The 12,764-nt window shown below is 52.7% G+C and overlaps 1 protein-coding gene across 4 annotated transcripts; it reads right to left on the bottom strand.

Annotated features, from left to right (window-relative positions):
- Positions 1-9,060: 9,060 nt before the first annotated feature.
- Positions 9,061-10,762, bottom strand: RPP25L (ribonuclease P/MRP subunit p25 like). Of its 4 annotated transcripts, none has more exons than XM_020898325.2 (2): positions 10,676-10,762; positions 9,061-9,939 (listed from the first exon to the last, which is right to left on the bottom strand). In XM_020898325.2, the coding sequence occupies exon 2, from the start codon at positions 9,907-9,909 to the stop codon at positions 9,418-9,420; it is 492 nt and encodes a 163-aa protein (XP_020753984.1). In that variant the 5' UTR covers positions 9,910-9,939; positions 10,676-10,762; the 3' UTR covers positions 9,061-9,417. The 4 variants fall into 4 exon arrangements, with proteins under 4 accessions (XP_020753984.1, XP_020753979.1, XP_020753980.1 ...); XM_020898320.2 differs by having other exon boundaries at positions 9,061-9,942; positions 10,638-10,742; XM_020898321.2 differs by having other exon boundaries at positions 10,638-10,742.
- Between the last annotated feature and the right edge of the window lie 2,002 nt (positions 10,763-12,764).

Below are 12,764 nucleotides of genomic sequence, written 5' to 3'. Positions count from 1 at the left end.
TCCAGCTCTATTGCGACCCCATGGACTGATGCCCACCAGGTTCCTCTGTCCTTGGGATTCTCCAGGCAAGAATAGTGGAGTGGGTAGCCATTTCCTTCCCCATGGGTCTCTTTCAACCCAGGGATCGAACCTGCGTCTCCTGCATTGGCCGACAGATTCTTTACTGCTGAGTCATCAGGAAAGCCCCATCAAATACCTATTCCATCACTTACTGGCCTTGTGGCCTCAGGCAAGTGATTTACTGTCTTGGTGTCTCAAGTACCCCAGGAGTGAAATGGGATCACAATCGTGCCTAACACCTAGGGCTGTTGTGAAGATTCAGTGAAATGAGATAATCCAGTCTAGTGAATGGCACCAGCCTGATGGGCACTAGAGCCCCGTCTGGCTTGGGCTTTCTCCCCATCCAAGTCTCCTTCTCTGTCTGTTGGTCTTTCTCTCCATCTCGCTATCTACATCACTCTATTTCTCTCAGTCTTTGTCCACCTTTCTCTCTCTTGTCCTCTCCCCACATCCATCTCTGTTCAGACAGCCCTGGTTGACTCTGCTCCAACCCATGTTGGTACAACCAGCCCAGGCCGACGGAGGCGGGGTGTCCGGGGAGGCTTTTAATTCAAACACGGAATTCCCAGCAGCAGGATCACGCCTGGGCCTGAACATGGGTGAATCACAGTTGGTGGGAAGAGCGATTATGTCTGTAGCCTTTCTGGAGGGGCAGGATTGGGGGCTCAGTCTGGCAGCCTCTTGGAGGAGAGGGGACTTGCCCTGACTAAGCTGGCCGCCCCCACACCTGGGCTCAAGCCAGATCCCCCATATTGAGAGCCTGTGTGGAGGTAAGGCATCCTGCCCAGATCCCAGGACCGAAAGGGGAAGCCCTTTACTTCAATGTGGAGGTGGTTTGTGCGTGTGTAGTCTCTAAGTCGTGTCTGACTCTGCGATCCCCTAGACTGTAGCCCACCAGTCTCCTCTGTCCATGAGATTTCTCAGGCAAGAATACTGGAGTGGGTTGCCACTTCCTTCCCCATAGGGTGGTCTACCTGCCCTCAAAACATTCTCACCTGCCCTCACCCCCAAGTCCTGTTCTGAGCTTCCCATACCCCATCCTAAATCCTGTATAGAGGCAGTTATCTGTCTCAACCTTGATGCATGATGTCTGCACCCCCAAACTGAGGCTACCAAGGATGGGAAACTGTGGGGGTTGAAGAGTCTAGGTTCTTCACTTGGACCAAAGAGTTCCTTCTTGGGAGGGTTGGGGGAGACAAAAAGTCTAGATGTCACTTTTGTATCACTGTGGACCTGTGAAGGCAGGAGGCATGTGTGAAATAGGTGCTCTAGGAACATAAACCAAATGGAGGAGGGGGATACAAAGGACCCCAAACAGGGAATTGGATGGCTGAGGCTGCAGCAGGCAGAACCATGGGTAGGCTATGGAAAGGCTGCTGTTTGGTTCTGTGGCTCAGCAAGGAATCTTCTCTGAGGGCCAGGATTGGTCTCAACTAGCCCCAGATGCCCCCATACCTGGGTCCCTGCCAGACCCCTCACGTCAACCCTTGGGCAGAGGGCCAGGGTTGATGTCAATTCCCTATTCCCAGTGCATCATTGTCTCAAGGTGCCCACCAGCTTCGCAGAGAGAGAGCTGGAGCTACAGATCCAGAGAGGGAGACGCAGCAGGCAGGGTCACACAGCAGGCAGAGGCTGGGAGCCCTGATGTCCTGGCAGCCAGCCTGGGTCTGTCACGGGGATCCTGTGCCAACACTGTGACAGGGGCCAGACCAAAAACAGGCGCTTATGTGGGGAGAGAGCCGAGGAATCCTTGAACATGTTGGCAGCTGGGCCAGGGCTGGAGCATCCCATCAGGCAAGGACAGATGTGCAGTTTCCTGTCTTTCCCATCAGATGGAGACAAGCAGTGGGATAAGGGGTTCCGAGGGACAGAGCACAAGAGAGAGAGAACCTTGGGAGAGAGACCAAGAAATAGACACAATCAGAGTCAGACACAAAAATAGAGATGCGGAGAAATAAGATGTGAGTCAGAGACACAGAGATAGAGAGATGCAGAAGGAGGGAGAGCCAGGGAATTAAAGACACAGAGTCAAAGAGAACTGTCCTCGAGTCTCAGAGGAACCGTGACACAGCGTCAACAATATACAGACACAGACAGACACTCAGAGACTAGGAGATGGAAAAGAAAAACGGGAGGGAGAAGCAGAGATGAAGATGATGGGGACAGGGACAGAAAGATCCAGAGAGGCAGAGCGATGGAGAGAGGGCAAGGCAAAGGGAGGACAAAGACAGAATGAGGCAGAGAGTGAGGTCAACAGCAGGCATGGGGAAAGCAGGTGACAGAGGAGAGTCTCCCAGTCTCGACTCTCCAGCCTGATCTCTCCAGCGTTTGGACCCCCCACCCGCTTGCTATTCTTTGGTTTCCATAGCAACAGGGAGGGCAGCGCTGAATTTGCATATACATCTACATCCTTTCTATCTGCATAATTCAACAGGTTTCGTGCATATTCATGAGACCGTGAATGAAGGTGACTCTCCCAGTCCCTGCTCAAAACCTGGCTGGGGTGCCCCCTGGCTTGCAGTACCCAGTCATGGCTCCAGGCTCAACCTCGCAGGCCCTGACTTGTCCCTGCCAGACCCTGCTAACAACATCCCCGCTCGCCCTGCTCCCCAAACACTCCCCCTGTACTTCCCTACCTCCGGACCTTTCCTCAGGTGAGGCCCCTCTGCTTTCCAGGGATGCTGATGTCCTTTTCTCAGCATCAGTCCTGCCGACAGTACACATGCATGCAGGCACTTACACACACACTCACTTGCGTGTGCGCACATGAACTCTGGTGGCGGGGGCATGACAGCAAGGGAGCCGTGCTCACCCTGGTTCCCTGGTGGAGGAGACCCCTCAGTCACACTCCCATCTGGAGTCAGAGAAGAGAGTGCACGAAGGGATCACCTTCAAGAGGCTGAGGTCTCAGCAGAGCTGAAGGCCGCAGATACACCAACAAAGAGGGACCGAGGACATTGTGGCCTCCACGTGGAAACTGACAGAGACCTGGGCTTCTGGCAGGAATAACCCGAGGAGCTAGAACAGAGCCCGAAGTAGTCTCCAGAACAGGACTGAGGTGGCTCAAATGGTGAGGGAGAGACTGCCTAGGGACAAGAACCCTTTCAAAGTGCCAAATCTTGAAAGCTCTTGCAACGTGGGCAGGGCTTTTCCAGGGACTTCTCCAGCCATAATTTTGGCTTCACCGTCTCCCCTGGATCCCTGCAGCAGCCTCCTCACTGCTCACCCTGCCCTGTGCCTCCAGGACACTTTCCACCCTGCAGCAGCCAGAGCTCTCTCTGAAACAGCAAGCTAATATCCCCCACCACTCCTCCCTCTTCACCTTCAGAGACTCGCCATCACTCTCAAGAAAGCTTGCAAGCTCCTCGGCCAGGCACTCGGGCCTTTCCAGTCCGGCTCCCACCCACCTCTGAGCCTCATTCCTCATGCTCCCTGCTTTGAACTTCACAGTCCAGCGATCATTTCTATGCTCTTCTCACTTCTATGCCTTAGCTCATTCCTGCCCTTTACACAGAATGTCCTTTCCACTTTTCTTCCAGCTTTTTTGGGGAGCCATGCCACATGCCATACAGGATCTCAGTTCCCCACCCAGGGATTGAACCTGCATCCCGTGCACTGGAAGCATGGAGTCTTAACCACTGGATTCTCAGGATAGTCATAGCTCTTATTCGAGATCCTACATAGGCACTACCTCCTTCCCTTTGAAGCTTTGCCTGTTCCTAAAGACTGGATGAGGGATCTGATCTCCCGAAGTCTAATGAACTTGCTTAATTTCTATACTTATCACACCAATAATGAAATCACTGAAATATATGACTTATAGCCCTCATGGGGCTGGAGCTTCCAAGCCCAGTGACAATATCTGTCACATTATGGGTGATAATTAGCTATTTGTTGAATAGCTGAGAAGTCACTAAGTCGCTTCAGTCGTGTCTGACTCTTTGCGACCCTATGGACTGTAGCCCACCAGACTCCTCTGGGGCTGTCCATGGGGATTCTCCAAGCAAGAACACTGGAGTGAGTTGCCATGCCCTCCTCCAGAGATCTTCCTGACCCAGGGATCAAACCCAGTTTCTTATGTCTTCTGCATTGGCAAGCGGATTCTTTACCACTAGTGCCACCTGGGAAGCCCTGAGAGGTCACTATGCCTATGCAAGGCCAAATTTCAAGCCTTGACTACCCTCTCTGTGTCCTAACTGCACAGACCCTGCAAAGGGAAGGAATGGGCTATTCCTTCGCAAATGATGCCATCTTATGGACAAACTCAAAAGTGCAGCCAGACATTACCTGGAAGTGGTTATGTCCTATCAAACGGCACTGATCCTGGAGCTCCAGGCAAATGGTGGAGAGTGAGGAGCTAGGTTCTGAACAGGGAGTGCCACTGGTGTCCTTTGAAAAATCTTGATGAGCTCTAAGCAGAAAGAATGGCAACACCAAAGGCTCAGAAGCAGAAAAATCTCATGACAAGTGGGAAGAGTGAGGAGTTAGTGTGGCCAGGGCGCAGGGTCCAAGGGGACTGAGTCAAAGATGAACTGTGCCATGGAAGTAAGAAGAAAAAGGGCAGAGTAAGGGAGATCAGAGGTGCTCGACTGCAGTTTTAAATGGAGTGGTCAAAACAGGACTCATTGAGGTGACATTTGAGCAAAGCCTTAAAGGAGGCAGGGAGATAGCCATGCAGGTATCTGGCAGGGCATTCCAAAGGGAACAGCCAGTTCCCTCTTGGAGAGCTCAGAGGGGAGTGAAGCAGGGAGACTTAGCAAGGAGACTGTTGCAAGACAACCATGGGCACAAATCACCAGAGTCTGTGGGAATGGAGAGACCTGGGAAGCAAAATTGCCAGGACTTGGCACCTGCTTGCATGTGGGAGGTATAAAGCTCCTTCGGTCATATTGTTCTGAAGTCCCCACTTCACGGGGACTCGCTTGAACGCCACCTCAAAGGCAGGTAGTGAAAACGCTCACACATTCTATCTTGGATGCTCCCGCCTCCTCAACATACCCATGATCGCCCTCCCCAGCCTCTTAAATTCAACCTCATCTTCAGTGGCTTTCCCTCTAGACCACCAGGTATCTACCCTCATGCCCACTATCAAGTCCTGCTAGATCCTAAAACTCTCAAACTCACTGATTTCATTTCATCCTTTGGCTACTATGAAGTGTTGAATTGCATCCCTCCATAAATATATTGGAGTCCTAACCCTTAGTACCTCACAATGTGACCTTATTTGAAAATAGGATCTTTACAGAGGTAAGTTAAAATGAGGCCATTGGGATGGGCCCTAATCAAATATGACTGGCGTCCTTATAAAAAGGAGAAATTTGGAGACAGAAACAGACACAAAGGGAAGACAATGTGAAGACGGATGACTGGAGTAAAGCGGCCGAAAGCCAAGACCAAAGACTGTCGGCACACTGGATGCTAGGAAGCATTAAGGAAGGATTTTCAGGCAGGTTTCGGAGGGAAATGGCTCTGACATCTTGATTTGGGGAGTCTAGTCTCCAAAACTGTGAGACAGAACAGTTTTGTTGTTCTAAGCCACCCAGTTGGTGGTCCTTTGTTATGGGTGCCCTAGAAACTGGTACCACTATGATGAAACTGAAAGTGAAGTTACTCAGTCGTGTCCAACTCTTTGTGACCCTGTGGTCTGTAGCCTACCAGGCTCCTCTGTCCATGGGATTCTCCAGGCAAGAATACTGGAGTGAGTTGCCATTTCCTTCTCCAGGGGATCTTCCTGACCCAGGGATCGAACCTGGGTCTTCCACACTGCAGGCATACGCTTTACCCTCTGAGCCACCAGGGAAGCATATGACACTGTCCCACTTCTCTGACATACTCCACCTCACTCCACCCCATTTTTATAAGGACTTCTAGGCCACTGACCCCTGCCCCTTTCTATCTGCACTTCTTTCCCAACCTAGATTGGATTCCTTGGACCTTCTTCACATACACTCTCTTGCCAGTCTCACTATTCCTGCTTCCTGAGTCTTCACTTGACCTGTGGGTACTGCTGGAGTGCACCTTGACTGAAGATATTACAAGGTCATAGTCACCAACCTCATCTGGGCTCCCAGCCCTGGCTGGGCACCCTCCCGAACCTCACTAGCTGTCTTCCGCAGTTGAAACAACTCTCCACCAGCCTCCTAGGTCCACTCTCAGCAGCAGAGCTGGACTCCTGCTTTGAGATTAGAAGCCTCTGAACTCTGAATTCCCTCGTGTCTCACCTTTACCTCTATACCCACCTGCATGCATAGCCACCCTCAACTCTGTCCCTCCTGCTACAGGCAGACATCTCTCCTCTGCCCCTTGGGAGGCCCGTACCTCCCCACTTGAAGACCCATTCCCTTTCATTGACCCCAGGAGTCTGAATTAGCCACAATCTCATGCATCTCCATTCCTTCCCCTACTGGCTTCCCCCATCAGCCTACAAACTAGTCTCTGCTAATTTATTAAAAATAAACAAATAAAACTCTCTGTATCCCCGAATCATCTCTCGCCTCCCAGCACAATAATTTGTTGAAAAAGCTATCTCCACTTCCCTACCTTTTGTGCTAAGAGATTATGGAGGAAGAAGCTCTATTACAGTGAATTAAGTAGAAAGTGAGAAGAAATTGAATTGGCAAATGTACGTAGCACTTATGCTCCCTCCCTCCTAAGCTTGGTCAGGCTTTCTGATTCTAAAGGCCTCACTCTGGCTCCCTCCCTGCCATTCCTCACTTGGGCCCCTTCAGTGGCCAAGGAGGGAAAAGGCCCCAGATTCACTAGCTGTTGCTCCCTCAGCCTGTGTCCTATCTCCTGATTCTCTGAGTAGTGGCAGATCCTGTTCTTCTTAAGGGATTTGACTGCAGCTCAGCTTCCCTCCACATCCCCTGCCATCATCAAGACCCCAGGTGGTGCCTTAATGAGGAGCTGCCCAGTGGGGAGTCCATCCTGGGAATCCCAGAGCCTATGATGCTGCCTTACCGAATCACTCCCTCAACATAGTCACCACGCTTGGTTCACATGCACTTTCCACCCTGGCCACCACACACTGAATCAAGATGGGATGCTGAGCCAAAGATCAATAGTCTGCAAGAAGCCTGGTCCCAAATCTCTGGGGACCGATGATACACAGGGAGCTACTGATGGTAAATGACACAGAAGTAGGGATGTTCAGAGAAATGGCAAGATGCAGAAGCTGAGCGGGAGCAAAAAACGTGAATTAGACACAGAGAGTAAGTCAGGCAGTTGCTGGTAGCAAGACACCAAGTCAGGACCACAGCCATTAGGATGGTATCAGATGCTTCATGACCTTCTGCAGTTGAGAGGCCCAGCTGGGAAGCTGCAGAGGGTTTTTCTGTCTTTCCTAGCATGCCCCGAATCTTCATCTCTCACCCCGCCACTCTGGGCAACTTACCCTAGAAAGAAAGAGATGCAGTGTTCCGAGTTTTGACCACAGCCTGCTGGTCCTGTGGTCCCCTCATGCCTGTTCTAAGCCCTTATTGAGGCCTCCAGTTCCCTAACTGCATCTCTCCCAATATTTCAACCCCACCTGCCTGGACTCAGCCAGACATCACTTCAACACCCTCCAACTGCTGTGCCCACCCTGCTACATGGTCCCATGAGTCCACACTTTGTGCTTGCCTAGTGATTGGACACCCAAGCTGTGGACACAGTGGAGAACATAAAATCCAGTGGAAGACCCCATTTGCTCAACTCTTCACTGAGTCCACTACTCCCCACAATCCTGCTCTGGTTCCCGTAGCCTCCTGGCCACCACTGCAATCTTCACTGCTCCTTATGCTCCTGACCTGTCCATGGTAACCCTGAGTCTACAGCCAAGGTGAGACAGAAGAGGAACTGCTAGGGATAAAAAGGGTGAGAACTGAAGGGGGAATGTGGAATTGAGGTTATGTTTTTAAGGAAAAAGCATGTTTGTAAGCTGACTCATTAATAATGAGGGCAATGAACATTTACAGTCATCCCTCGGTATCCTCGGGGAACTGGCTCTAGGAGCCCCCGTTGATTTCTTTTTACCAAAATACTCAAGTCCCTTAAATAAAAAGGTGGAGTACAGTCAGCCCTTTGTATCCACGAGTTCTCCATCCACAGATATGGAGAGCTGAGGGTATACAGGCCCAGGTGGTATCTAAGAATCATGTATATTTCTACATTTAATCCTCATAACAATCCTATGAAGCAAGCCCTACATCTTGTTCTATGGATAAGAACACTAAAGCACAGAGCAGTAACTTCCTAGTAAGTGGCAGAACCAGGATTCAAATCCAGGTAGTCTGGTGACCAAAGCCATGATCTCAACCACTATACTGTAATACAGGCATACCCCAGAGACATTTTGGGTTCAGTTCCAGACCACCTCAATAAAAGGAAGATCTCTATAGTGCAAGTCACAGAAGTTTACTGGTTTCCCAGTGCTTAAAAAAGTTATGTTTATCTATACTGTAGTCTATTATGAATGTGACAAAATTATGTCTAAAAAACAATCTACATACATACCTTAATTTTAAAATATTTTATTGCTAAAAAATGCTAACCATCATTTGAGCTTTCACTGAGTTACTGTAGTAACATCATAGATCACTATAACAAATAAAATAATTAAAAGTGTGAGATATTTTGAGAATTACCAAAATGTGACAGAGACACGAAGTGAACACTGTTAGAAAAATGGCGCTGCCAGACTTGTCCAATGCAGGGTTGCCACAAAACTTCACTTCTTATGTAAGAAATGTAGTATCTGCGACGTGCAACAAAACGAGGTATGTCTCTATGCTGCAAGTGGAGAAAAATGCAGAGTCCTTCAACCTGCCCCAAACAGGAAGCAGACAGCCACCCAGGGATCTAGACAGTCAGGTTACTGCTTGAGGCTTCTTCTTCAGTCCAGATCCTCCCAGCACCCATCTGAACCTACTTTTCCTGTCTCCAGACTGGGAGCTCCTGGGGGTCAAGTGCAGGGACTCCCACTTCCTTAATCCCACTTCCACACAGCAGGCCAAGCAGAGGTTCATCAGACAAACGGACAGAGACTTTATTTCCTCACTTACTCCTTGGATCTCTGTCAGAAGACAGATGAGAGGCACTGTATGTAGAAGGCAAGTACCTTCTTCTTTCTCTACATAATATTGTATTTTTTTATGCTGTGGCAAGTTGACCTACACACTGACTTGGGATGTTACTTTTTCCACACCTGTCACTCATCACAAAAGTCCCTTTCCAGGAGCCAGCGGGAAGGGGAAAGCAGGACAGGGAGGCCCGCTTCTGTAAACTCAAGTTTTGTTGGAAACCTTGAGCAGTTAGAGGCTTCTCACAGGTACAGCCATCCTAGACACTCAGTCTAGACAACAGCTTGCCCACAGGTCGTCAGAACCGGGTATCGCGAGCCCTTCTTCTAGGCTGAGGGCCACAGCTGGAGGCAGGTGTGGGCCCGAGGTCAGGGGGTGCCCCGGGGGGCTGGTAGCCATACTCATTGGGGTCCAGGGGGTCTCGGCTCAGCAGCACCCACACTGCAGGCACATGGCTGCGGACCGTGAGGGGATCCAGGCCTGTGTCAGGTGAGGTAGGCACCCAGCTGTCCTCGGTTTGCAGGAAGCGCAGCTTGGTAAGCTGGTACAAGCCTGGTACCCGCCGTTTGACAATCTCAGCACAGCTGACAGCCTTGCCTGCAGCGCGGCCAGAGCCTGAGAATACGACGTGGCGAGCGCTGCCGCCCTCCAGCCGCTCCAGCGCCAGGCCCAAGAGGTTGCGGATCTTGCTGCCAGCTCGGACCCGCATCTCCAGGGTATCAGGAGGCAGCTGGGGCATCGGGCAAGGTGCGGGGAGTTCCACAGAGCCAGCTTTCCGGTAATGCTCCATCTAGCCTGCTGTCGCGTCCGCCTCGCTGCCCTGCTGCAGTAAGTCAGAGGATCGTGGGCGTTGTGTCCCAGGCCACCGCCACCCTGTCTCCCTAGGGCGCTGCTCCGCCCAGATCTCCCAGAAATGGGACCTTAAACCCTTCATCCCCAGGACAAGGGGTCATGCTTGCCTCCCCCTAGGGGGGGATGTACCCCAGTCCTCTGGACAGGGCCATGACCCTCCACCGACCCTGAACACCGGCCAAGCCCCTCCATCTCTAGCTCCCTGGCACTGGGAATGAACCTTCCTCATCTAGGGCTCCCGCGGACTGGGTCCGGGCCCTCACCCGAGACTCCCCGAGCACAAGGCTGAGTGCTCCTCACCCGGGGCTCCCCACGGGGTGACAGGGCGAAGGCGCCTCATTTCGTGCTACCAGAGGTCAGGGCCAAGCCCTCCCCCCCCACACCCCATGCTCCCCCAAACGGAGCCAAGAGCCCTCATCCAAAAGCTCCTCAAAGACAGAAACGATCCCCTCCCCAACTCCTGGACCCCAAGGACAGGGCCGGGCACCCCTCTTTCATCCAGAGATTCCAGGGTCGATCCCCCCAACCTAGGGTCCCTCAGACACTGGGAAGCAGAGGCTCGGGCCACCCCTGGCGTCGGGGCCGCGAGAGGCCAGGCTCCGCCGTCCCCACCGCCACGGGCCACCGCAGAGGCCCAGCACTCGGCCTCCCCTCTCCTCCTCGCACCTCCAGGCGCCCCCGCCCCGCAGGGCTCCGGCTCTCACCGCCGCGGCCGCGCACTCCCTACGCTCGATCTGAAGCCAAGATGGCGCGGGCCGAGAGCGCGCCGAGGTCGCGGGGCCGCGCACGCCGGACGGGGCGGGGCCTGAGGGGCCGGGTTCGCAAACTGAGAGGTGAGGGACGCTGGGGAGTGAGCTGGCCCGGGACTCGCCGACCCGCAGCACGCGGGGTGTCTTCGTTGTTCTGCCTAGGGCAAGGAGCACTGCTTTGCCAGCTGAGAGAGCGCTGCGGGGGAGAGGAGCGGCCAGACAAGGAGTCCCGCGTCCGAAGTCCGGATCGGAAGCATGCAGAGGATTCGGCCCTTAGAAGATGCAGGGCGGGCGTTACCTGCTGAGCACACCGCAGTAGCAGAGGCAGAGTGGCGGGTTTCTCTTTGGACCGGAGCTAGAGGTGCCGGGTGATGTGGCTGCTGCTGGCGCGAGAGCCTTGATCACCGAGTTCTGAACTTTAACTTCACCCTGTTGGAGAAGACTCTTGAGAGTCCCTTGGACTGCAAGGAGATCCAACCAGTTCATCCTAAAGGAGATCAGTCCTGGGTGTTCATTGGAAGGACTGATGCTGAAGCTGAAACTCCAATACTTTGGCCACCTCATGCGAAGAGTTGACTCATTGGAAAAGACCCTAATGCTGGGAGGGATTGGGGGCAGGAGGAGAAGGGGACGACAGAGGATGAGATGGCTGCATGGCATCACCGACTCGATGGGCATGAGTTTGAGTAAACTCCGGGAGTTGGTGATGGACAGGGAGGCCTGGCGTGCTGCGATTCATGGGGTCGCGAAGAGTTGGACACGACTGAGCGACTGAACTGAACTGAACTGAACTGTGGGCACTGGCGAACCACGGGGGGGCTCTCAGCAAGGCGCAGGTCAAACCTGTTCGTGTGCGCAGCTCTCAGGTCTCCCTCTGGTGACTCCTGGCCGCCTGTCCCAGGGCCATGTCAGCGGTGCTTCTTAAGTTGCCCCGCCTATAATAAGTGCTCGAATATTTGTTAAAGCATTTGTTGAAAGAATGGGCCAGAGAAACAGCAGTGGGAATGGGGGAAAGTAAATTAAGTTGGAAGATACTACGAGGTGGGTTTGGCGACTGTTCGGATGGATGGAGGAGGGAAGAGTCTAGGATGGCTCAGAGTTTCAGACCTATTGGATTTGAGATGCCAATAAGACCGCACCGGTACGGTGGCAGGCAGGCCGACTTAAAGGGGCCTGGAGCCGCAGCAGTCCCAGAGACCACAAGAGGACAGCAAACACCTGGTGGAGTGAGGTGCCATCGGTTTCTCTGCCCTTTAATATGCCAACTCTCCCTCCTTTCCAGCCACACCACCGCCCCCGCCTGGCCCCCGCCCCAAAGCCCTCTGCATCCTCTTTTAGGCTCCCCTTCTCTTCTCATAGCACCAGGAGAGCAACATAGAGGCTCCCCTCTCCTTTGCACGTGCTGCTCCCTTGGTTCTCAAAGACCCTGCATATCACTCTCCAGGGCTACCTGCCACATTCCTTTTTCTTCTGTGCCCCCAGGGAACCCGGTGCCACATGGCTTCCTCCCCTTCTCCATGACTGTTTCCCCAGCTATCCTGTACAGGGCAGGTGGACCCTACCTGTGACCTCCCCACCTGGTTTGGCATCTGACATTTACAGTGTACTTGGTAAATGCTGGACTTCCCTGGTGGCTCAGATGGTAAAGCGTCTGCCTACAATGTGGGAGACCGGGGTTCAATCCCTGGGTCAGGAAGATCTCCTGGAGAAGGAAATGGCAACCCACTCCAGTATTCTTGCCTGGAAAATCCCATGGACGGAGAAGCCTGGTAGGCTACAGTCCATGGGGTCCCAAAGAGTCGGACATGACTGAGTGACTTCACTTTCACTTTGGTAAATGTGGGATAAATGGATACAAAACCAAATGTTCCACTCACATCAAGCAAATGACAGCATTCATCCTGAGAGCTCTATATCTCCCAGAAAGCTAGACCAGGATGAGTATAGCTGGTGGTCCAACTCCTAGGAAGATGGACAACTCTGGACTCCATCACCCTCATCCCCACCACCATACCCATCCAAGACCAGGAAGCTAACACACTAC

This window comes from Odocoileus virginianus, chromosome 31, assembly GCF_023699985.2.
Source record: "Odocoileus virginianus isolate 20LAN1187 ecotype Illinois chromosome 31, Ovbor_1.2, whole genome shotgun sequence".
In the NCBI taxonomy this organism is placed as follows: domain Eukaryota; kingdom Metazoa; phylum Chordata; class Mammalia; order Artiodactyla; family Cervidae; genus Odocoileus; species Odocoileus virginianus.
The sequence above is the reverse complement of the archived record's forward strand: the minus strand, read 5'-3'. Positions and strand labels throughout refer to the sequence as shown.